We start from the raw sequence: 23,955 nt of genomic DNA on the forward strand, positions 1-23,955 counted from the left end.
GCAGCCTCGAATTGATCACATCAGCCGTTGCCAGGGGGGTTGCCAGGATAGTCAGACTCATGTGAGAACGCAAAAGCATAAGCAGAAAGAACAGCGCAGCAGTACTGCAGATTATCAGCGAAGCCGACCCTTCTCGGCCCGATCCCTGATCTCCCTGGTCATCCCTGATCGTCGTTCCGAGCAGGTTATACGTATTGTGATACGGCCTGCCCGCCTACTACTAGCCTGGATGCCCGTTATCCACCCATCCCTCCTCGCTAGCTAAACTGCCGCAGATCATGCATAATCGTATTATTACAAGTACTGTTCCTTACATACAATCAATGCCGAGCCCGGTCTCCAATTTGCCGAGGCTGCCGAGACTTTAGTTGGCCCACGTTCCTTCGGATATCTGCACAAAGCACGCGTTTCCGGCCTAAATGGGCCGTGGGTCTCCCGGGACATCCCCGTACCCTAATGTTACACGACTAGATGTAATAATAGATGTACGGAGTATTACTGCACAGTCAAGGATTGTTGGTGCTTACTGATAAGAATTGCCAAGGCTGGACTGTATAGCGATACTGGCGGTGCTGGCGTCACTCATCACTTGGTAGTTGTCGATCGTGAGGGAAATCCTCAATTTTTTTCTCTGCCAAGCATTGAGTAAAGTAATTCCATTTCGCGCTGTGTCCTGCCTGGATCATGTCAGGTTGAAGTCGGGTAGCCAGACCTACATATTCTTTCCTGTCTACATGAGAGTTATTCTGCATTTGTTTATTTCTCATTAAGGGGGTGAAACAATTACTTCATCATTTCCTCAGTTCATTGCAGACCAAAACAAAGAAATGGCGCTCAGCAAGAGTGAGAATGATTCTCCCACGCCTGTCGTGAATCATGATGGCGACACCAAAGCTCCAGCTACACTGGAGACCTTCAAAGACCAGCAGGCCAATATCCTGCCTCACAAGAAGCTAATGGTTGTCTTTCCAGTCATTGCTCTGGCGCAGATGATCTCCTACCTAGATCAAACCTCTGTATCAACCGCCGTGCCATCTATTGGAGCCGCATTGAACATGGGGCCGTCAATTTCATGGGTGCCAACTTGCTTTTTGGTCGCCAGTACCAGTATCCAGCTGATAAATGGCCGGCTGAGTGACATTGTTGGCCGAAAGCCATTGCTTCTGACGTGTATGGGGATCCTGGCAGTCGCGGATCTCTGTGCTGGTTTCTCGACCTCGCCTGGCATGTTATTTACCTTTCGAACGATAGCTGGTCTGGGAGGAGGGGCAATGTAAGAGTCCTATATCCAAAAAAAACAGTGGCATGGAATATTATGCTAATTAATTGATAGTACCGCTCTAGTAATGATTGTTGCAAGCGATATCACCACGTTAGAACAACGAGGAAAATACAACGGCTTCATTGGCGCCATGGTCGGTCTAGGAAACGGCATCGGGCCGCTCATCGGGGGCGCGCTGACACAAAAGGCTTCCTGGAGATGGTGTTTTTGGTTCATCTCCCCAGTTATTGTGGCCGTCATGGTGCTGATTGCAATTGTCATTCCTCCTTCAAATGTCCGTGGCAAGGCAGGAGCGAAGGTGCGAATGATTGATTGGTTGGGTCTGTTTATCAACATCGCCGCTGTAGTTTTGATACTGGTAAGCTCGTTCTTACAAGCACGATCATAAGTCTCGGTCTGACTATTTCACAGATCCCCATCTCCGAAGGTGGCTCGATATATCCATGGAAGAGCCCCCTCGTCATCGCCACGTTGGTCATTGGTGCTCTTCTAATTCCTGCGTTTGTCTTTGTGGAATGGAAAATTGCCAAACTACCGATGATGCCGAGTAAGTTGATGAATCAAGACAGTGACAACCAGAAAGCTAACGGCAGTTCCTAAGTTCGTCTTTTCCAAAGTGACATGTCCGCCAACCTAGTCCTCATCCAAGGAACCCTTCACGGTGTTGTCTATTGGGCAAACCTATATTACGTACCATTGTACTTGCAGAACGTACGTGGCTATAATCCGATCATGTCTGGAGTCATCATCCTTCCAATGGTTGCTTCGCATGGAGTCGGGTCATTGGTCTCTGGGCAGATTATTTCGCGGACAGGACACTATAACCCGACAATCATCACGTCCAATCTAATATGGACAATTGGAGCTGCTCTGCAAACTATATACACCAGAACTACACCGGTGTGGGCCATCTGTGTCATCGGATTCCTCCAGGGAGTGGGGATTGGAGGTGCATTCCAACGTAAGTTTTCTCTCTAAGAGGAAATACTAGTTTAAGATCCATTCACTGACGTCTCAATAGCCGGTTTGGTCGCGTTACTAGCCCACTCAAGAAAGGCAGACCGTGCTGTGGCCAACTCTCTTCGTAACTTCTTGCGTATCATGGGGGGTTCAGTTGGGTTGACCAGTATGTTATGTCCGATATTAATCAAATTGTCTACAAGCTAACCAATTTTCGAATCTAGTCTCCGGAGCAATCCTCAACAACGTTATGAAAGACAAACTAAGCAGCTTCCTATCGTCAGAGACCATTGGTCAAATCACCTCGTCTTCCTACGCCATGGAATCTATGAATCTCTCCACAACCCAGACTGAAAAGGTGCTGGATGCATATATGAGCGGCATGCATGACATTTTTGTTATGTACGCACCTATAATCGGTATCTGTTTCATCTGCGCGGTCTTGATTAAGGACGAAGGTGTTGCAGAGAAAGACGCGAACCAGCAACCGCCGGCTCCAAAATCAGAACAAAGCGTGGAGAGCAGTGACCGAGTTGTAATGAGCCCAGAGGTTCGGGAGGAGAAAGTTTGAACAAAATTGTCTTGAGTTTAAAATCCAAGTCGGCCAGCTCTTCGATGTTGCGGCAACCGTGATTACTACTGACGAACCAGTTTCCTTCGTGAACATTTGAACATGGAGGCTCGTCACGTTTTCAAAATCAGTGCTGGTAGAGTTGATAACTTGAACCTACATATATGATGAAATGAGACTAGATATAGCGTAGACCGCCGCGGTGTTCCGTGGAGAAGGCATCCTGGCTTGCAAGAATCTGTCACAGTATCTCTTTAAATATAGGCCATGTGTTGGAATTTGACATTACCGATATCGAGAATGCTGAAGGTGCAAAAGCATTAACATTTCTAGGACATATAATTCCCTATACAGATTATTCATTTCATTGCCATCCCTAAGGAAATACGTACGTATACGCAGAAATACTCATTTCACGCCTTTAGCGATACTTCAACCTAACAATTTTTTTAAATGTTTCCAATCTTTCCATGTAGTCAATAAAAGCAGTTTTTAGCTACATACATGTCTAGTACACAGCACAGACGCGTGTATCCATCAATTGCTATTAGATGTCAACTTAAAGCATTTTAGCGCAATGTTTGTACGTTGAATGTGTAGAATATTGACATTCCTTGATTCTTGATGCAAATGAGTATTAGGAATCCGCGGTCGAGACAATTCACCAGTTAAGCGAGCAGTTTAGCCTCAATTATAAGGCACCTGGGCTATTGGTCAACTTGTCTTTATACACAGTCACATGTTATGATTCATAATGTCCACTACTCAAACTTATGTATGCAACATGACCATCTCAAACTTGAATAATGGTGAAGTTACCTTCAAATGTTGTATATATCAGAGCAAAGAAACCCAAGGTGGCTTCGCCTCAAAGTTAGAGCCCTCTTCAAATGTTCCTGTGATAATTACCGCTAAAAGCAGTTTTTGTTTGCACATTCAAATTAAGTAAGTCACAGGTCATGTCTCAAGTGTTTACAACTATTGAATGGCAACTGTCAATGCATCGTGGTCTATCGCGTGTGTGGACGGACGCAAGGGATGGCCACCTTTGACCCCCGCTTGTCATGGCAACATTGCAGCGGTGATGTGGAGATTAACTCCTGTCTATATTGTTTGTCCTTCGATTGGTTTCATGACCTCGCTACTTGGGTTGTAATCGGATCCACACTGTAACATGGAGACATGGAGATGGTTTGTTTCTTTTGATATCGCGCAAAGGGATTCGGCGTTATGATGACGATGACTACAATTATCAATGAGCAAGAATGGCTGCGGGACACGACGATCCATTGCAATGAAAGAGGGCTGCGACGTGCGGAGAGGCTATGACGCAAAGGAATGCTACCTGGAGTTTGCTGCCCTAGGCACCAAATTGGCAAACTTGACAGGTCACACAGTCTACAGGTCCTGGCCGAAAGCCCATCGTAAGTTGTCATGTCACAACCGCTACCAAAAAAGCAGCTTCTTCATAATGCCCAGAATGAACAGGGTACTGCCATGACGTCGATTGTTGGCAGACGACAGCGGCTCGTCCCGTGAAGACACTGGAAAGAGGACGAGATGATCGCAAACCGGACGCTTCTGATTTGCGGTGTTTAGAGTGGGTCCGGGACGGGAGCCCCGCCAGTCGAGCCTTTGCGCGGCCATGGTTGGATCGGTTGGTTCGTGCGACCCGATACATCACAGCCCGTAGTCCCGGAACACCAATCAGAAGATATAATAAGCAATAAGACCCATATATATCCCTTGCACTAGTCAATCAGAGCCGAGAAGGTTCTTCCAGGGGGCCAATCACCAGCGGTCCAGCAGTTCCAAAGCGGGACGATCCGTAAAATCCACGCTACTCATTGGCCATTAACCCCGCAGTGGGCCGGCCCAATCTTGGGAAGCTCAGATCGACGAACCTCCCCGGGCAGCAGGCCGCATGATTGGGCTATGACGCCTGCCATCTTGGCCTGAGCTCATCCCTAGCGGTGAAACGCAGCTGCAGCGCTGCTCGACTATCGACGACCGGGCTTTCGCGAGTTCAAGAGGCTGGCTGATCCCGGCTGGGAGCTCTCGAGCTCCCTTATTAGCTTTAGCTGCCTCTCGACTGTGAAGATTTTTCCAAGCTGTCGTTTGCCTTTCCATTCTTCATCCCTGTACTGCAACCGTAGAGAGGATTTTTTTTATTAAAAAAAATGACGACTCCAATTCCACAGCCCCCCGGCGTACCGCTGCTGGGAAACATCTTCGATGTCAGCCCAAGCAATACGTGGGGCTCGCTGAACAAGCTTGCTGCTAAATGGGGTACGTCATCGGGCACAATCCATGATGTGTTGGCTGGAGAATCACTGAACTGACATTTGTATATTAGGGCCAATTTTCAAAATCAATGCTCTCGGAACGCAGATTGTGTTCGTCAGCAATGCTGCTCTGTTAGAGGAAATCTGCGATGAGACTCGTTTCCGAAAATGCGTCACCGGGCCCATTGTCGAGATTCGACAGGCGGTGCACGACTCGCTCTTCACGGCTTATCCCTCCGAGGACCGCATCTGGGGCATTGCGCATCGCATCCTGTCCCCCTGGTCGTCCGATGAGTCGAACCGAACCACTTTCAACGACATGCGCGACGCCATTGCGGCCATCGTGCCAACCTGGGCTACCGAGTCTGAACAAAAGGTCAATGTGGCAGATGGCCTGAAGCGATTGAACTTCCAGAGTGTGCAGTGGAGCTTTTTCCACCAAAAGTCCGACTACATGTCCGGTCCATTTCCGGCCTTCCTCACGGCCATTGACCGTTCAACTATGGAATCTGTCAAGCGCCCGACGCGGCCCAAGTTTCTGAACTGGCTCATCTACCAGCGCGGCTACAGCAAAGACATCCGCACTATGCGTTCCTTTGGTGCCGATGTTATCGCGAAGCGCAAAAGCGAAGAAGAGCACACCGCTGACTTGCTCGATGCCTTGATCAATGGTAAGGATTCGGAGACTGGCGAGTCTCTTAACCATGAGCAAGCCATCGACGAAATCATCAATATGTTCATTGGCAGTGCAACTTCGCCCTGTCTTCTATCCTTTGCCTTGTACTATCTCCTCAAGAACCCCGAATACATCACCAAGGCGCGTGAGGAAATTGACTCGATTCTCGGCGCTGACAGAGAGCTGAGCTCTGAGAACCTTCCCCAATTCCAATTCACCGAGGCCATTCTCCACGAATCCATGCGCTTGTCCGCCGTCGCCCCTGGCTTCAACATCGAGCCCCGCCCTGACGTTAACAAGGACCCGCACGTCACTCTCGCGGGTGGCACATACCAGATCCCCAACAACCAGGCCATAATCGTCATTCTCAAAGAGGTGAACCGCGATCCGGCTGTCTTCGACGACCCTGATGTCTTCCGACCCGAGCGCATGGTCGGCGATGCCTACGACAAGCTGCCATCAGGAGTCAAGAAGGGCTTCGGTAATGGCAAGCGTAAATGCTTTGGCTTAAAGTTTGCCTGGCAATGGAGCTGGATTACCCTGATCACCATTTTGAGAGAAGTCGACTTGAAGCTCGCGGATGAGAAGTACACGATTGACGACGATATCAACGGAGCGTATTGTGTGCAGCCGTGGAACTTTATCGCCAAGGTCGGGAAGAGAAAGGACCGTCCTTGAACAGCCAGGCATGGCTTTTGTTTAAAGTGATTGTTGTACCGCTTCTTCACTGGTTGAGGTGTGTGATGCAATAACGAACTCATGACATTTTGGTTAGCAGAAAATGATACCGATCAAAAGTCTGTAGTCCAAGCACATTATGAGCATTGTTTAATACATTAATACACTTATTGTCTTTGGTCATTTGTGGAATTGAATCATACCAGGAAAACCCTATTTTATCTGCAACTACGGCCTCACCTATCCGGGTGGTTATTTAGTAAATTTCACTCTTCCCACCATTAAAACAACATTAATTGATGCTAGACAACAGCGACCCTAATACATATTTAGGAAACTTAATCATAACATTGAAGGTCATGAACTGTGTGCCTGGGGAGATTCTTGTAATTTTTCGTCTCAAAACCCCTGAACTTTGTCACAACATTCTTCATTTATTGTAGCCTTTATCTTTTTATGGTTAGATATTAGACGATGTTCAGCAACGAGAGTGATTTTTTAGCTTGTGCTTCTTTGCCTCGATGGTCTCAAAGGCGAGGAAGGTCGTTGGTCCTAACCGTTGTAGAAACCAAGCTTGTACGTGGCGAAGAACCCGTACTTGCAGTGACGGATACCGCACCCCTTTATTGTCTGTGAGATAGTTCCTGAACGCCAGTGTCGTTTGTCGCAGCATTGAAAATAAAGTCGATTTTAGTCTCGTAATCTCGAGGGGGTGCGTTTATAATTTCTGTGAATCCTTCTTCGACCTCGACGTAGGGAATGAATCCTGTATATCGCGGCCTCAGGCTACCATCGGCACGTGCACAAACACCTCCTTCCTGCTCTTTCCCTCACAGTCTCCCTGGACAATACTTATCAGCTACACAAGTCTCAATACTGCAGTCTTCTAAAGTTGATTCGACTGCACTATTATTTACAATAATAATGGGGAAGCAAAATTCACTTGAATAAAATAGTGGCAACCATGACTCGGCTGCCTATGCGACATGCTTCTTGCCAAGCATCCTACTCGGACGTTTAGACTAATAGAGGGTACATACCGGACCTGCAGAAAGCAGCAATCTCAAGTAAGGCCGGTGAGACCAGTCATCTACGAGTCTACCAACTGCATTCATGGTTAAGTGAGGCTAACCTCGTTAACCAGCTTCACTTTCCCTCATCGGCAAGCTGCAAATCCGATTGTCAACACAGGGCTTGACAGCTGTTAGTGTTGGTCATGACTCGCCGATAGCACAGAATCCTCGGCGCAGTTGGTCATCCTTGCATACAACAGCCGCTTGTCAACGTATCTGGTTAGGCGGCGATATGCAGTCCGGGTGGACAAGGATTGCGCGTCAGAAGCTACTAAGTACCCCTCAATCCCATGTGTTGAGGCTGACAACATGACATGCTTCTGCTCATTTTCTTTAGGTCGCTTTTCAATAACCTTGAGCAACAGTTCACGTATCTCTACTCCCAAAACAAGCTTATTACCCCCAATCATCCAGGGTCTCCGAACCCGAGGCCTTCACCTAAAGCCTGTCTATCTTTTGGCCGAAGATGCCTCCGAAACGGTTGAGCCACGATGACTACAAGGTGGGGTGGATCTGTGCATTGGAGGTGGAACAGGTTGCCGCGATGGAGATGTTGGATGAGGAACATGATTCTCTGCCGCAAGCGAGCAGCGACACGAATTTTTATAACCTCGGCAGCATTAACAACCATAATGTCGTTATTGCTGGTCTGCCCAGGGCGGGGAACTGCCCTGCAGCCACTGTTGTTACCCAGATGAAGATGACATTCCCAAACCTGAGATACGGTGTGTTAGTTGGGATTGGGGGTGGCGTGCCCGTAAAGACAGACCATGGGATGATCCGCCTAGGGCATGTGGTGGTTAGCGAACCGACAGGCATACATTCTGGGGCAGTACAATATGATTATGGAAAAGCGAGGTCAGGCCAGTTTGAACGTAAAGGATCCCTCGCACCTCCACCAACGGTCCTCCTGAACGCTGCACGAGAGGTGGCTGTACGGCGTCAGCGGATGGATCATGATCCTATTTGGAGTAATACGCAGAGAATCAAAACGAGCCGTCCAGCTCTTCGTCGCTTCAAGTATCCTGGCGCTGCGAACGATTACCTCTACCAACGGGACTATGTGCACGGGCAAGAAGGGGTATCATGTCAGGATGGCTCGTGTGACCCGAAACAGCGCATCGAACGACCGATGGACGACGATAAAGAGGCATTTGTCGTCGTGCATAGAGGCACAATAGCGTCTGGGGAGTTGGTGATCAAGGATGCCAAGAAGAGAGACGACCTGGCAAAGGAACACGGGGTGCTGTGCTTTGAGATGGAAGCAGCAGGAGCGCTTACTGATTTCCCATGCATGGTTGTCCGAGGCATCTCGGACTACTGCGACTCTCACAAGAACGACATATGGCACGGGTACGCGGCGGCTGTCGCAGCAGCTTATGCAAGACAGTTGTTTTTCCATATCTCTATCGAAGAGGCACAGAGGTGAGCTCTTTCTCGTGTTGCCAGGTAGATAATACTAATGGGTATTTCAGGAATCCTAATCCAAAGCCAACCACTTTCGAACTCCCCTTCAGTCTATCCGATATCTCCGAAGTCACCCAGTTCATTACAAGACAAGCTGAAATTGGGCGAGTGCAAGAAGTTCATGAAGAGATAGCTGGACCGCAAACCGCTGCCATCGCAGATCACGGTCTACAAAAAGAGCGCCATTGGATGGTGCCGTTCGGGCGCAATAACAATTTCGTGGGACGCGATGCTATTTTGGAGCGTCTTCTGACATCCGTCTCGCCCGACGCTGTACCTGATGACTGCCAAAGGGTCGTCCTCGAGGGCCTTGGTGGCGTCGGTAAAACCCAGATTGCCCTCGAGATTGCGTTTCGCATTCGCGACCAGCATGACGACTGCTCTGTCTTTTGGGTGCCAGCTATCGACCGGTCCAACTTTGAGAATGCATACCGTGTGATTGGGTCTCTCCTCGGACTTGATGGCATGAATTCCGATGACACGGATGTAAAGACTCTGGTTCAGACAGCGCTCAGTCAGCGAAGCGCTGGGAAGTGGCTTCTAATCATTGATAACGCTGACGATCCGCTTCTCCTCTGTGGCAACTCAGAATCGCCGGTATCCAGCGATGCCCAAGATAGACCTTTACTTTGCTACCTTCCATTCAGCCCCAGCGGCTCCATCTTCTTTACGACAAGGAATCATGAAGTTTCTGTGGACCTAGATACTCCAGAGCATAACATTCTCAAGGTCGAGGAAATGCAGCGAGAAGAATCCCTCAAACTTTTGATGACCACATTGAAAGAGAGCCAGGTTAAAGACATGGAGAGCACAAATAAGTTGCTAGACTTGCTTGAAAATCTACCGTTGGCGATTCGCCAAGCCTCTGCGCTCATAGCCAAGAAGCAGCTGACGACGGCAGAGTATCTCGATGTGTGCCTAGCTAGCGAAGACGATCTCATAAATCTGCTGAGCAGAGACTTTGAGGACCGACAGCGCTACAAGTCAACAAAAAATCCCGTGGCAACCACATGGCTGATTTCCTTCCGGCACATAGAGACGCATAATCAGCTAGCCGCTGACTTTTTCAAGTTCATGTGCTTCCTGACCGGCAAGGATATCCCTCTCTCCCTCCTACCACCAGCAAGGAAGATCGAGGTGGCAGAAGCCATCGGCACACTCAAAGCCTATGCCTTTATCACTCAACGTGGAGATGAAGAATCTTTCGATCTGCATCGTCTAGTGCGGTTAGCGATGATGAGCTGGCTGCGAGGCACGGGGGAGCTTGAAGCTCAGTTTCAGCAGTGGACAACCAAGGTCATGGAGCGGCTGGCGACAGAGTTCCCCGACCCCGAGCACAGCAACCGCAGTATCTGGATTCGCTACCTCCCGCATGTGCACCACTTTCTACACTTCCGAGAACAGCGCGGGTACCATCCGGCGGAAGCGTTGCTGCAGTCAAGAATCGGGAGCTGCTTGTATACGATGGGAAGATTTCCGGAAGCTGAACGTGCGTTTAGACAAGCTCAGCGGCTATTGGAGGAGCAAGTTGGATTGGAGCACCAAGACTCGCTCAGCTGTATGCACGAAGTCGGCCTGATGCTCCTAGAGCAGGAAAAGCTTGAAGAAGCTGAACAGGTTCTCCAGCAAACGATATCACTCAAGGAGAAAGCCCTTGGTAGAAACCACCCCCAGACTCTTTGCGCTAGGAGGGATCATTTCCGCACACTTACGCATCTCAAGCGATTTGAGGAGGCCGAAGGCAAGGGGCAGCCGGTGCTTGAGTCCTTCAAGAGGGAACTTGGGGATAGACACCCGGACACACTCAAGTGCGCGAGCATCTTTGCATTCACCCTCTCGCAACAACACCGGTACCACGAGGCTGAACTGATTGAGAAGCCTACGCTCGCATTGCGCAAGACGGTGCTTGGGGCAGATCACCCGATGACGCTAGTCAGCGCCAACAACCTCGCCTTCGCGCTCTCACGCCAGGGCAAATACGAGGAGGCGGAAGAGATTGAGCGTGAGACGCTCAAGTTACGGGAAACAGCACTGGGCAAGGAACACCCTAACACACTTGCCAGCATGAATAATCTAGCCATCACGCTAGCTGAGCGTAGCAAGCACGATGAAGCACTCATCCTTATGGAGGCTTGTTTTGCCCTCAGCACGCGTGTTTTAGGGGTCGACAACCCGGAGACGAAATGGCGCGGCGAGTTTGTACGGGCTGGTGGCCATCGGACGACAACGCTGCATATGACAGTCGCGGGGACTGCAGGCCCTGAGGGAGGCTGATCAAACTTGGCTATTGTTTACGGCAACTTTTTTTTTTCTTCATGAATTTTAGGGTAGGCCTTTTCCCTGAACGGGAAGGCTACACTGTGTAGTATATATACTCTGGACACTGCGGAGTATACAGGAAATTCGGACACAGCCGGATCTCCCCTTTTTCTATCAGTACTCTGTTTGGCGTCGCTAGTGGGTCGGAGTGTGATTTTAGTGGCACTTTTTCTGCATACCACCAGGGACATTATTCAATGGCCCAGACTACAACCAGACTAGTCGATGGGCGAGGCTGCATGGTCACCAATGACCAGGCGGTTCCTCTCGGGGGCTGAACTTTGGCTTTGCGGTGGCTTTTCTCCTCAGGCAATCAGGTGTTCGCACTACTCAGTAGTGAGGCAACTGTGGAAATGTGGAAATGAGGAAATGAAGGCTTCCTACATATACTACTCATCGACCCCTCACTCCAGGTCTTGATCGCAGCTGGTCAGCCATGTCTCTCTGAACACCGTCGCTCGTTAACAAAACAAAACAGTCACTCATTTATCCAGTCACTCATTCATTACGCCGCATAATGCAACAATAAAAAAAAGAGAAGGCCGGAGAAGAGTTTCCAGAATGCTGCTCGGCAACAATCGATTCCACCTCTCCGGGGCTCTCCTGCTGGTCGTCACCATCTTGTTCTTCATCTGCCACCACGCGCTGAGCACGTCGACGCCAGACGAGCTTAATAGATCGCAATTCCGTGCGCTGCCTGTGGCCCAGTCGAAGCGCGTGCAATCGCCTTTGACCGACTCGGACACGGCGAAACACGCCCATCTGGCTGTGCCAGCGATCCCCGCAGCCTTGCGACCGACAGGCGTCTCGTCATCCCTGTCGCGACAGAAAAAACCGCCGTATCGCGTCAATACGATTGATGTCGGCGACGTCGCGCTGCTGCTGTACACGGACGCCTCGGTGATCGGACAGCATCTGCCCATCCATCTCGTGACCAGCCTGTTGCCCGAGCGCATCGAGCCGGACAACGTCCTGATCTACTCAAACCGCCCGGATACCATTGGCGACTGGCACATCGTCGACGCCTTTGAAAATTCCACGACTACGACTACGATTACGACTACGCGCCGAAAACAAAAACACCACTCGCAGGCATCACTCTCACACCACAAATCCGGCCACAGCAGCGACAACAAGTTCCTACCGCTACTCCAGCATGCCGGCCGGAACAAACCGCACGCAAAATGGTACATCTACATGGAAGACGAGTCTTACATCTTCCTCAATAATTTGCTACATCACCTGAGCACGTTTAGTTGGGAGGAGCCCTGGTACATCGCGTCATCAGAGACGTCGCGACGTGGATTTTTTGCCTTGTCGCGCACCGCATGGGAGCAGGTCTTTGGCGGGGAGGAGACGGAAACCCTGCAGGCGAGATTCGTTTCTGGGCTAGACGATCGCCATGTTTTAGACCGCGTGCTAAAGGAAGACGGGGTCATGTTCGGCTCTAGCGACGTAGCGGTAGCACGCTCCGAGGAATTCTCGCAGTCACAGTCGCATCGCGCCAGTGCGATCAACCGCGAGAATTGGTGCGCGCCGGTGTACAGCTGGCATGGTGCCTCGGGCCGGGATATTTCCAGGCTGCATGGACTAGAACTGAACTGGCATTCAATTTCCAAGGTGAGTTTCTTGAATTCCGGGGTTTCCCCGAGACCGCAAAACAAGGCTGACACAAACACACACACACTCACAGCGAACGCTACAGTACCGCGACATCTACACGCATCTGATCGCCCACGAGATGAGCCACGGCCGCATCGACTGGGCGTTGGCAGCAGGCGAAGCGCATGCGGCTGAATACGAAATCACAGCAGCCACAGCGGACGATCCTGCTGGCATGCCACAAGACGTTGGATCGACTGCGGCTTGGCAGCAGGGCTGGCAGTCGGCGGACGCGTGCGAGACAGCGTGCGCGCTGTGGCCGGCATGCGTGCAGTGGAGCTTTGTGGGAGTTGACGATGATGACCACCAGCGGTGCCGGGTCGATCGCCAGGTGGTGTTTACTTTTGTGGGCGATGGGCTGCAGAGCACCAGCGGGTGGATGGCCAGCCGGATTGACGAGTGGGCGTGTTGATTCTGAAATTACATGTATACGTTGATGATTTGTCTTTTTTTCTTCTTCTTTTCTCTTCTTTTCTCTTCTTTTCTTCTGGTGTTGTTATGAGATTCTCACGGATGCGATCATTGGGGACCGGAGTTTGGATGCTTGGAATGAAAATCTGCACCTTTTTACTCCGTATATTATTCGATTATCACCACCATCATTATTAGCTCCTCTCTCGACTGAGACAGCAGCCATTAGCACCTCCCCAACACTGCTTAAAAAAGGCGCGGTGAGCATACGCGATGGCGAAATACGGGGGCCACAGCCCGATCAGGCATGATTCAGGGGCCAAAGGGCGTTGCAGCCCTCCACTTGGCGCGCCGTTCGGTGTTCGAGGCTGAAAACGAAAAAAAGCTTACCAGATGCCACGGTGATACTAATAGGAATTACTTGTTAGTATTAGTGGGCCCAAGCCTAGGATAAGCGTGGTCTTTGGTCGGTGGGATGGGAAAAAACAGCCGGAGCCTAATCAGCGCCTTTTTTTTCTCGTCGCTCCCCTCTTATCTTCTCTCGTCTGTTATCTTCTCTTCTCAAGTCCTCACAGCCGTCCAATATTGGCGCCATGAATTAGTATACACTCACTCACTCACTCACGCCACGAGACATCACGATGGAGCGCGCAAAATGGCTGGATGGGCTGCGCGGCGTCGCTGCCGCCATCGTCGCCTTCGACCATCTCGTCGAGGGCGACGTTGTCCATCCATTCCACTCGTACTGGGCGTATCCCCCAGCCAAGAACCACTACTGGCTGCAGCTACCGCCCTTTCGCATCCTGTTCAGCGTAAACGCCATGGCTGCGCTGTTCTTCGTCCTATCCGGCTATGCCATTGCGCTCAATCTGTTGCGCGCGCGCAACAACAGCCAGCGCCGCCACCACCACCAGAGACAGCCCAGCACCACTGAAGAGCAGGGCTTCTTCGCCCGTCTCTCCACCGCCGCTGCCCGCCGTGTGCTGCGCCTGTTTCTGCCCGTGCTCATCGTCGCCGTCGTGTCGCAGTTCCTGTACTTTGTCAACCTGTACCGCTGGCAGTTCGACGCCGCCGTGACCACCGAGCGAGGCATTGCGCCGTGGACCGCCCCCTGGCGGCATATCTGCTATCTGTTCAGCTATCTCGCTGATGTGATCAATCCGCTGTCCTCGCTGGAGAAGAACCTCGACACCCGCGGCCTCAATGCCCAACTCTGGGCCATCCCCGCCACCTTGCGCGGCTCCGGTCTGGTCTATCTGCTGATCGTGGCCACCGCCGCCTGGCGCCCCCGTCCTCGTCTGGTCGTGCTCGCCGCTCTGTCCGTCTTCTTCCTGGCCATTGGCATGTGGGACATCTTCACCTTCATCGCCGGCTTGGGCTTGGCCGAGTTCAAGGTTGCCGAAGAAGCCGGAGGGCTTGACGTGGACAATGAAAAGAGCCCGTCACTCCTCCCATCCTCATCTCCCTCGTCCTCGCCGTCCTTGCCGTCCTCACATCCTACCCCTAATATCCCCAGCCAAAAATACGTCCAACCCTTGCGCATCATAAATCTCTTCTTTTTCGTGGCTGGCTTCTACCTGCTCTGTCTCCCGGACGACCATTTCATCCCAGGCGGCTACCGCTTCCTCATCCCCCTCCAGCCCTCATCCTGGTCCGCGACTCGCGAGTCCGGGTTCGTTGCGCAGTATAGTTGGAAATCTATTGGCGCCGTACTGACCGTCTTTTCGATCAGCAACTCGCCTGCCTTGCAACACATCCTTAGCAGTTCGGGCGTCCTACAGCATCTCGGCAAGATTTCCTTTTCGTTGTATCTGGTACATCAGTCTGTGTATCAGCTGCTCCGCGAGCCCATCAAGCGCCATATCTGGAAGACTCTGGCCGACTACCAGTATCCCGGCGGCCATCTGGCAGAACGACTACCGTTCGCATGGGCCGTCACCTGGATCGGCACATTTTTGCTGCTTGGCCCCATTGTTGTATATATTGCCGATGAGTTTGCCAGATATGTCGAGACCAAGTGTGTGACCGCGACCAAGGAACTTGAGAGGTGGTTGTCGAGGAAGTAGCCCTAGTCTTGTTTTCTTTCTTTTTATATTCTTTTTTTCCCCACTCACCTTCAGCAGCCATGTTTCAATGTCGTACATATGAGTCTTGTTTTGTTTTTTTTTTTTTCAATATACATATGCATAGGAGTTACTATCACAGCCTGAATATCATCATTGTATATATTTGTTTCATGTCTGAGATTTGACAGCTTGCTAAAGAATTACCAAATCCCACAATTCATATTTGGAAACTAGCAAATCTATCCTAAATTACAGAAAATGCCACGATTTGACTTTATATACCTCCACCAATTATGATAGCACTAGACAGTACAGCAAAAAGGATTTAGGCACTACAAGTCATTGTGCAAGCAAACGCAGCTGTGGTTTCTGTGACCGTCTCACGGGGTGCTAGAGGGGGGTTACGGGATTGGGAGTGTTACAAGGTGATGAAGCATTGTTTGGGGGAAAAGGGGGGGAAGGTTTTCCAAGGGCTGTGGTAGGGGTAGTGGTAGGGGTGGTGGCATTGTCATGACCAGGATTGGGCGGGACCAAAGTAGAGCCTTCAGGTGTGGATGGGGGGTGATGTGCCACTCGCGGGCTGGGATGTAGGCGTTGTGCTCGGTTTGAATGAAGGACTTGCTGCAGATGAAGGACGTGCAGAGGAAGGGCTTAGTGTTGGTGATCTATATAGTGGTGACATAGTCTCCCACTGGTGTACCTTGTCCAACGTGTCTTGTAAGCCTGCATGTTGCCCAACACCAACCGTTTGGTCGGTATAGTTCAACACCGTATACATGATATTAAAAAATGGAATGCCCAGCGTGAGCGAGGTACTGCCAGATCCGCTGGATTCAACCGCCATCATGCATTTTCCATCGCCCAAATCAAGCCGTTTCAAAGCTTCCCCGGGAATACTTACGACACAGTCGTTCTTCAATATCACAGTCAAGCTGGGCAATGTCGTTCCGCATGGGTACACATTCTGAGAAGCTCCAGGTACCAGCGCAAAATAGGCGTTGGCGATCCCCAGGGGCAGGAGAAGACCCGGATACTTGCTGTCGAGAACAGCTGTATATGCCACGCCATTAAAATTTGTCCCATTCCTGCCTAAAAGCACACTTTCCACATGGACCATCCACGCCTCAAATGCATACACACTGTCGGCCCAGCAAATGTCGCGGTCCATTCTAGATGGGTCCCACCACCCAATGTCCATGCCCGGTGGTCCCCATCGTTGGAGAGCTAGTCCGACCACGCGATCTGTAAGATTCGGTGCAATTGTTTCAATAATCGAATGAGGCTCTGGAATTTTCTCTGTTGTGTTATGCAAGTCTATAACCCCACTGGACGTGTTGAAAGCAAGGCCGATGACTCCCTGTGGATTTGGGATATTGGCGAGCTGTTTATATGACTTGATATCTGTTACTTCGACCGTCTGATTGGGTGTGTAAAAGGTATAGTTCTGGCCCTGGGAGAGTCTGTTGTTGAATGACGGATACAGCCCGACTGTATCCCAAAACATTGTTTCACCATTAAAAACCCATCCATTAGAGTATGTGACAGAAAAGATGAAGCCCGTTGGATATGGCTCACCCGTACCATTTCTGTAGATCTCCTGATCGATGACTCTGATAAAAGTTAGTCAACAGGTTTATTTTTTATTTTTAAAAAAAGCGTCTAAAAGGCGTACAAATCAGCAGAGTATGTATCAATGACGAGGTTGGCCGATGCATTTCCGACTTGGGCACCCAGAGTATAGTACACATCTAACGTCGTGTCGCCGTTTGGTCTGTGGTTTGCGAGGAGTATCGAACCGTTTGAACTTGTAGAATCGCGGCGAACCTTATCTTGAGAAACAGCTCCTAGAATGTGTCTTCGTTCTGTAAATGCCCGTGTGACGGGCGTATTCGTAGAGGAGGGAAAATCCTCTTCCACCTGCACTGACGCGTAAGCATGAGTGAAAAGAGAAGAGAGTATTACTATAAAGATGGCGGAAATTTTGTAGTAGAGAAACATTTTGTGAAATGTTAGATGGTTGTATTAAGAAGTAAAAGTCTAGCAAGATAAAAGCGAGGGGACCAGTGTCGGCATATATACGTGTACCAGTCATGTACCTCAGTGAGTCAGGTCCACCTTCAACACAAGCGAACAAAGATACAATCCTCCCACAAACTCAATGTCAAGTACAAGCGAACAAAGAAAACGGGTCTCAGAGGTGATCCTCCCACGATTTATTCTTACGCAGCTAATCAAGTCGATCTTCCAAGCCTCAGTACGAGGACATTATTCCCAATTCTCGAAGGTATTTCCAATCACAAGGCCTTCCACAAGTCTTAACGTCTAACCTGGCAACCCAGATTAACAGAAGGAAGCTGATAAATGTTTACAAGTTGGATATATGAGTCATTGGTTTTATGAGTCATTATAGGTATGATATGTTAGAAAGAAAAAAAAACTATAACTTCTGTAAATAACATGAAAATGGCAAGGACCGTATTATTAAAATTTTGTAATTATACCCTCTCGTCGCTTTGAACGTGAATGTCGCTTTGGATGTGAATATCGCTGTTTTTACCGTCGATATCACTTTTACTGGCATTAGCCGTGTTCTCCCGGTTGACAAGTTGCCATCCGTCTTCTTCGTGGCCCAAAGTCCGTTTGGACCTTCCAGTGCTTCCATAAGTCCCATAACTGTTTGGCTTGGACGCGGTTGATTTTCGCATATAGCCTGAAACCAAACTCTTGATAGATGGGATGGATGCTGTGATGATGGATAGATTGACCTCGAGGCATGACCAAATGCACAGAGATGAACTGTTCCCTAAAAGCAAAATAACACGTTAGAGAGGTCTCAAACAAAACTAAAATCGGCCAAACTCACAGGTCTTGTCCGCTGATGCATAGAAACTAGGGATTGTAGAGAGACGGTATGCCGACGCAACGCATGTACTAGAAGTAGGTGTGAGTGTCTGCCGGACTAGTCTTCAAGCTCATAGTACTTACATCAATCCTAGAGAAAATAAGGCCATAATGCCATATCGTTTGGTCTTGTCCAGTGCCATTGCTGTTTCCAACCAATATTAGTTATCGAGCCCGGATTCAGGTTGATAAAAGGATCAGACATACAATAGAAATACTTCATTGGTAATACCAGGACAATCACGTCTGTGATGAGGTTGATAATACTCCCAGCAACTTGTAGAGCCTCTCGGTCAACGCAGGACCCAGTAGGGACAGCTTTCCACCCATCACTTATAGGTGTGCAAGCAAAAGCTTGACCCAACGCGACGGTCACTGTTGATGCAACCACGATGCCCATGACACCAAAGCAGATGTGACGGAATATTTTCTGTGGGAAAACACGAAGGTAGAAGCTTAGGATTGACATCTTGACGAATCCCAGAGCAAACGGGTATTGCACTGGAACGATGTAGCTGAGCTAAAAGCAAATATTGTCAATGGCGTGTTCAAGCATTGGATAAAATCAAGAGACAAGCACTGTACCATCAAAAAGCTATCCAAGTCATGCGCACCGACATCCTCTATATGCATACCCAGTCCATGAAAGCACCCTGTGTAGAATTAGTGGACTGTATTCTCTTTTGTGGGATCAATGTATCGAACGAACATGCTATTTTGCAGGATTGGTCGAATGTGGAAAGAACCTGCAATAAGTCTCCGCATCAGCCTGGTATCTTGTTATCTCGAATAGGGTTAACTCACAATGGCAGCCAGCATCCACCAGTCGTCAGGACCTAGGGCCTTTACTAGTCGTGTTCTCACAAAGACTCTTACGGCGACGATGATCACAGCAAGGGACCAAAATGTGCATGTAACGCCCAAAACGGCAGGCACTTGTGTTGGTTTATCCTAAGGGCGACTCGTTTAGAATATGATGGCCGTCTTTCATGGGTCCATTGGTGGCTTACCGTCATGGTTATGGCTCATAATATGTTCGTCTAGGTAAAACATAAGAGCATTCTGCGTTCAATGGAAGATTTGACAGGATGGTGAGAGAAAAAAGAGTGATCCCTGTTCAATGATTATCCGTGGAGGATCAAGAGGGGTTATGTCTTGTTATATAACACGGTTTCATTAAGGACGCGAACCTAATGCTAATATAGTTTAGAGACTACATATGTACGCACGGATGCATGTGTCAATTCCCAAACCAGAAAATCGGGACAATTATCTGCGAACCGACAAATTCTAATTTTCAAACACGAGCTTATGTTACGATGTACAATTGAAGCGAGCGATGCCATGACTCAAAGCTTCACAGTACGAGGGTTAGAGCCAATAGTAAGATGTAGGAGAAAAGAATAGCCAGTGAGGTTGACGTACAGTCCCGCCTCTCCTGCATATTGACTATATGCTTAATGAATCAATAAACAAAGTCTTGAATCGTGTTCTACGAGCGTAAATGCATGAACCTAAAGCCTTCCGGCCGTTCAATCAGGAACTTCGAGGTTGCGATCAGACTGCCAAACGGCCCCCGATTATCTAATTTCGACCTGAGGATAAATAAACTAAGTTAACTAGCCTAGTCATACCAGAAGAAATGCTGTTAGAGTCTGATTCGTTTTGCTCAATTTTGGTTCTGGGGGAGGCCGGATAGTTTACGCCAGTCCACTACCCGGGTTCCCGTACCAGCGTTCCTGCATGTAGCGTTGCTTTTAGCTTGAGCTTACGAGCAGCCAGACCCCAAGGAACGATTACATTGCATGGCAGACTCAGTCAATCAATATCACTGGCTAAGGAGTATGAAGTTAAAGGTCTTGGGAGGAAGATCCGCTGCCTAGAGTTTTCAGGCCGGACAGACTTACTCGTACAGCGCTGGAAGGATTGCTCGTAAGCTGTATCTCTCGATTTAGTTTGTGTTGGACGCCTAGACCACAGGGCAGCCGCTTATATGAATCGTATGAGTCTTTTGACTTTTGTGGTTGCTCAATCGGATATTTTGTGTTATGCGCGGATATAGCAGTGTATTGTTGTTATTAGGTTGTGCCTGTTCCCTAAAGCCACGACTGGCTTCAAGCTGGCCCTATCTAGTAGGTAGTATCTACGTACGTACTTCTCATACCATAGAATGATTTGGAATGACAGCCGCGACAACGGTTTGAAGATAGCCCCCCCCCCGTTGGCACGGGCCGGTGATCTGTCGATCGTGCTGTCCTGGACTCCTGGGATTATTGCATTGGAAAGACTCTAGGTCCCAATGGGTTCTTGATAACCGAGTCAGTCAGATTCGTATTCTGTTTTGTTTTGTCACCGTTCTTCCGGGCCAGCGCTAAAGCCGCCACTGAAGCCGCACAGGCCAAACTATAGTGCATACTAGCTCAAAAAATTCCAAATCACTAACCCCAAGGTCACATAAGTAGAGGATTGTTACCCACCAGTTTACGACGACATGTCATGCAATAAAGTAAGCTTCTTAAACAATCCTTTCCGGGAATATTAATATCGCCTTGACACGACCATTTTCAAGTTTGCGGTCCAAGCCCGGGGCACGAGTCGCTTATTTCTGCAACAGGCCCACTGTAAATAGAATTCACTAGGCATCATATGGTGTCAAGAATGTCTTACGTCGAGTCAAAAGGCTAAAAATTGGAGGGTACATTTTCAAGAGGCGAGGCAGTAAATAGTATCTTCATAAGCAGTGAAAATGTCTATTCAAATTCCAGAGACCCAAAATTGAAATATTTGAAAGTGAAATATATGCATCCCCTAACACTATCAATTGATTATTATCATCATCATCATTATTATTCAATCATAATTAACGTCTATACCCAGCTTTAGGCTATGATAGACAACGGTTCATATGGGTTAGGCTGGCTGATAGGGGGCTACCTACCCCAATTAGAGCCTGGCGTTCACTGTACATGTCAACTGACTAGCGCTTTCACATTATTACTTGATTTAAACTATATATATTTACAACTACTTGTAATCATCCATGTATGATTGGACAACAGCACTTGAGAATCCTTCGACCGTTTAGGAATCATTTGAGACTACCAGATATGTAGTTGACATTAATAGACAATTAATACAAGGGCCTTGGTTATCTTGTATAGTTAAACGGCGTTAAGGTAGTTTTCCAATACAAATATAGTAGACTTTAATATTTTGGCATCAAATATTATAGAGAAATTGGGTTTGGAAAGTGCACTTAGGATTGGATGGATTTTAGTATGGATTTTATGAGAACGTGTTACTAGGCGACTGCCATCTGGGAACTCTTGGAATAAATATAATGTAAAAATCAACCAATCTCTGGATCTATCTCTAGATTCTATCCCAGCACTGTCATGTGTTTTGCCAAATCTAGACTACGCGCTGCATACTTCCTAAACCGGCTAGATTATGAGTCAAAAGGATCATGCCCAGAGCCCCAGACGTCATTCTCATCAATTGATGAAGTTAGTCTATGAGCCAATTCAGTTGAATGCAGTATATAAAGTCGCATTTTTGCCTGTATTTAAATGTAGATGAATACATGTTCTCAGCTTGCACTAACATTCGCTGAACACTACTACATACACAATGGCTGCGCGAATTCCCCGACTGGCAAGATTGCTCTCACTGCAAAATCCCATTCAACATTCCTTTACACGACAGGATCAAACCTTCCTACGAAAGTCAATAATATCCTCGGTCTCAGCTTCCCCGAGAATAAAAATTTCCCCTCGTTCATACTCGACTCAGCCACCGTCCTCCGACAAAACTACCCCGAAAAGTTCCAAGAATGCAACCGAGCATAATAATAACAATGACATGCCTGACGTTCTTTCCGGCCTAAAGTCGATCAAGATGAGCCGAGCGACAAAATTGGTCGTGTATACCGCGCTTACTATCATGGCGACCGTGGAGAGCGTGTTTTGGATAAAAGTCTTGTGGGCCAAATTCGGCCCCGCGCAAAAGGAGTTGGAAGATGGGCAGAATTGAAGGGAGAAAAAAAAAAAAAGGACACTGTATTATATGACTAATGATTCTGTATATTAAATGAAAAATAGACGCCACTCTCAATGTGCATCAATGCAAAGCTACCACCCCTTCCATGGGATCCAGGTCTCTCGGATAATATCTTGCTCGTCCACCACATACAGCACATAATACATCGCGCTGGTGATACAAGCGTGCTGTGTATACAGCAATACCTTTTGTCCGACCTCAAATCGATCCTCGGCTTTTTCCTTTTTCGACTCTTCGCCCACCCAGCTGAAAATTCCATGCTCCTGGCTGACACGCACAATGCTCCAGTTAATATCGTCCGCCCAGCGCGCCAGCCCAGCAAACAAGCTTGTCTCTTTTGTGAGTGCGATTACGCCGGCGTTGATCAAGGCCTCGTTGCGCTCTGGGTATACACTGCATACTTCGGCAATGACCCGCACAGCTTGGTCGTCTTGAGCCACAAGCCCCGTCGCGACCTGTTGTAGGTCATTGGCAGGGAAGTTTCCTGCGTGCAGTTCGAGGTTTGCATTCGCAGGTAGGCTTTTCTTCAAATTGGCGACCACATGAGCTGTTGGCGTGGCGCCGATTGAGAGGATCAGCTCTCCGTCTTCTGTCTTGCGGTCGACCAGCTTCTTGGCTGCTGTCAAGACACCCTCGAGCTCGTCTTGAAGAACTTGGACTGCCTGGTCGGTGGTCTTGGAGGCATACGAATGGCCAGCGTGGCAGTAGAATCCGTATATAGAAACTGCGGTCGAGTCATTTGCAGACCGAATAACTTGGTCTAGTCGCGGGGACGAATTCACAATTCCAGCGCGGCTCGTGCCAACGTCAACTTTGATAAACACAGGCCAAGGAGCTTTGCGGCCAGTGCTAGTATTAAATTCTTCTAGAATACGGATATGGTCTGCGTGGTCAACCATGAGCAGGATTTTGAGGTTGTGTTGGCTAGTAAAAGCATCTAGGTCGGCCAAAACCGAGGGGCGGATGGGAAGGCCATAGAGACACTGAGAACGCGTCAATTCCAGGTTTGCTTTTAACAAAAAAATCATTTTGACTTACCTCGTCTAGAATTCCCTCCTTTACCAACGGCAAACAGCCACGGATTTCAGAAAGCGTTGACGCAACGATCTTCCTATACTTTCCATTGGCGAGCATTATCCTCGTCGCCTCGATGGTCTTTGAGAGATTAGTACAAAATTCTTTCTTTCAACCGACGGTGAATGGCCATTTTGTACCTTGAGGGTCTTGACATGTGGCCGAAAGCCAATGCCTAAAGCTTCGACATCGTCATGGAGCCTCTTCACGTTCCTTTCCAACACTGGCTTGCTGAGCACCAAGGCAGGAGTCGGAAGCGCACTGACAGGCTTGCCAATGTAGGATTGGTGAGTCTGCAGGGAGATGTCCATTGTGATTCCTTTGCTCCTATGATTCTTTCAAAAGGTGTAAAAAGAGAGAAACAGAAAAAACCACAACGATGTATCAGGTGTGTTCATAGTAAAGAAGGAGGGTCGAGTGCGGGGTGCTCGGCGTGGGGGTACGCGCCCGCACGTCGCGTGGGATGTATCT

The 23,955-nt window shown here is 48.9% G+C and overlaps 8 protein-coding genes across 8 annotated transcripts; 6 read left to right on the forward strand and 2 right to left on the reverse strand.

The window, feature by feature from the left end:
* Positions 1-827: 827 nt before the first annotated feature.
* TRUGW13939_10463 (uncharacterized protein) lies at positions 828-2,813 on the forward strand (the record flags this gene model as incomplete). Its single annotated transcript, XM_035493575.1, has 6 exons — positions 828-1,273; positions 1,334-1,640; positions 1,694-1,829; positions 1,884-2,243; positions 2,304-2,408; positions 2,467-2,813. The coding sequence occupies 6 exons, from the start codon at positions 828-830 to the stop codon at positions 2,811-2,813; spliced, it is 1,701 nt and encodes a 566-aa protein (XP_035349468.1).
* A 2,180-nt stretch (positions 2,814-4,993) lies between these two features.
* Positions 4,994-6,452, forward strand: TRUGW13939_10464 (uncharacterized protein; the record flags this gene model as incomplete). Its single annotated transcript, XM_035493576.1, has 2 exons — positions 4,994-5,102; positions 5,170-6,452. 2 exons carry the CDS (start codon positions 4,994-4,996, stop codon positions 6,450-6,452), a joined length of 1,392 nt encoding a protein of 463 aa, XP_035349469.1.
* Positions 6,453-7,991: 1,539 nt separating this feature from the next.
* On the forward strand, positions 7,992-11,266 carry TRUGW13939_10465 (uncharacterized protein; the record flags this gene model as incomplete). The annotated part of the gene is made up of 2 exons (XM_035493577.1): positions 7,992-8,950; positions 9,001-11,266. 2 exons carry the CDS (start codon positions 7,992-7,994, stop codon positions 11,264-11,266), a joined length of 3,225 nt encoding a protein of 1,074 aa, XP_035349470.1.
* Positions 11,267-11,872: 606 nt separating this feature from the next.
* Positions 11,873-13,385, forward strand: TRUGW13939_10466 (uncharacterized protein; the record flags this gene model as incomplete). The annotated part of the gene is made up of 2 exons (XM_035493578.1): positions 11,873-12,931; positions 13,005-13,385. The coding sequence occupies 2 exons, from the start codon at positions 11,873-11,875 to the stop codon at positions 13,383-13,385; spliced, it is 1,440 nt and encodes a 479-aa protein (XP_035349471.1).
* A 640-nt stretch (positions 13,386-14,025) lies between these two features.
* TRUGW13939_10467 (uncharacterized protein) lies at positions 14,026-15,450 on the forward strand (the record flags this gene model as incomplete). The annotated part of the gene is made up of 1 exon (XM_035493579.1): positions 14,026-15,450. One exon carries the CDS (start codon positions 14,026-14,028, stop codon positions 15,448-15,450), a length of 1,425 nt encoding a protein of 474 aa, XP_035349472.1.
* Positions 15,451-15,994: 544 nt separating this feature from the next.
* On the reverse strand, positions 15,995-19,367 carry TRUGW13939_10468 (uncharacterized protein; the record flags this gene model as incomplete). The annotated part of the gene is made up of 10 exons (XM_035493580.1): positions 15,995-17,060; positions 17,123-17,367; positions 17,952-18,253; positions 18,314-18,381; positions 18,436-18,496; positions 18,559-18,871; positions 18,937-19,004; positions 19,061-19,097; positions 19,156-19,302; positions 19,362-19,367. 10 exons carry the CDS (start codon positions 19,365-19,367, stop codon positions 15,995-15,997), a joined length of 2,313 nt encoding a protein of 770 aa, XP_035349473.1.
* A 2,614-nt stretch (positions 19,368-21,981) lies between these two features.
* On the forward strand, positions 21,982-22,383 carry TRUGW13939_10469 (uncharacterized protein; the record flags this gene model as incomplete). Its single annotated transcript, XM_035493581.1, has 1 exon — positions 21,982-22,383. One exon carries the CDS (start codon positions 21,982-21,984, stop codon positions 22,381-22,383), a length of 402 nt encoding a protein of 133 aa, XP_035349474.1.
* A 98-nt stretch (positions 22,384-22,481) lies between these two features.
* TRUGW13939_10470 (uncharacterized protein) lies at positions 22,482-23,795 on the reverse strand (the record flags this gene model as incomplete). The annotated part of the gene is made up of 3 exons (XM_035493582.1): positions 22,482-23,393; positions 23,449-23,565; positions 23,625-23,795. The coding sequence occupies 3 exons, from the start codon at positions 23,793-23,795 to the stop codon at positions 22,482-22,484; spliced, it is 1,200 nt and encodes a 399-aa protein (XP_035349475.1).
* Positions 23,796-23,955: the final 160 nt, after the last annotated feature.

Source organism: Talaromyces rugulosus, chromosome VI (assembly GCF_013368755.1).
Source record: "Talaromyces rugulosus chromosome VI, complete sequence".
In the NCBI taxonomy this organism is placed as follows: Eukaryota; Fungi; Ascomycota; class Eurotiomycetes; order Eurotiales; family Trichocomaceae; genus Talaromyces; species Talaromyces rugulosus.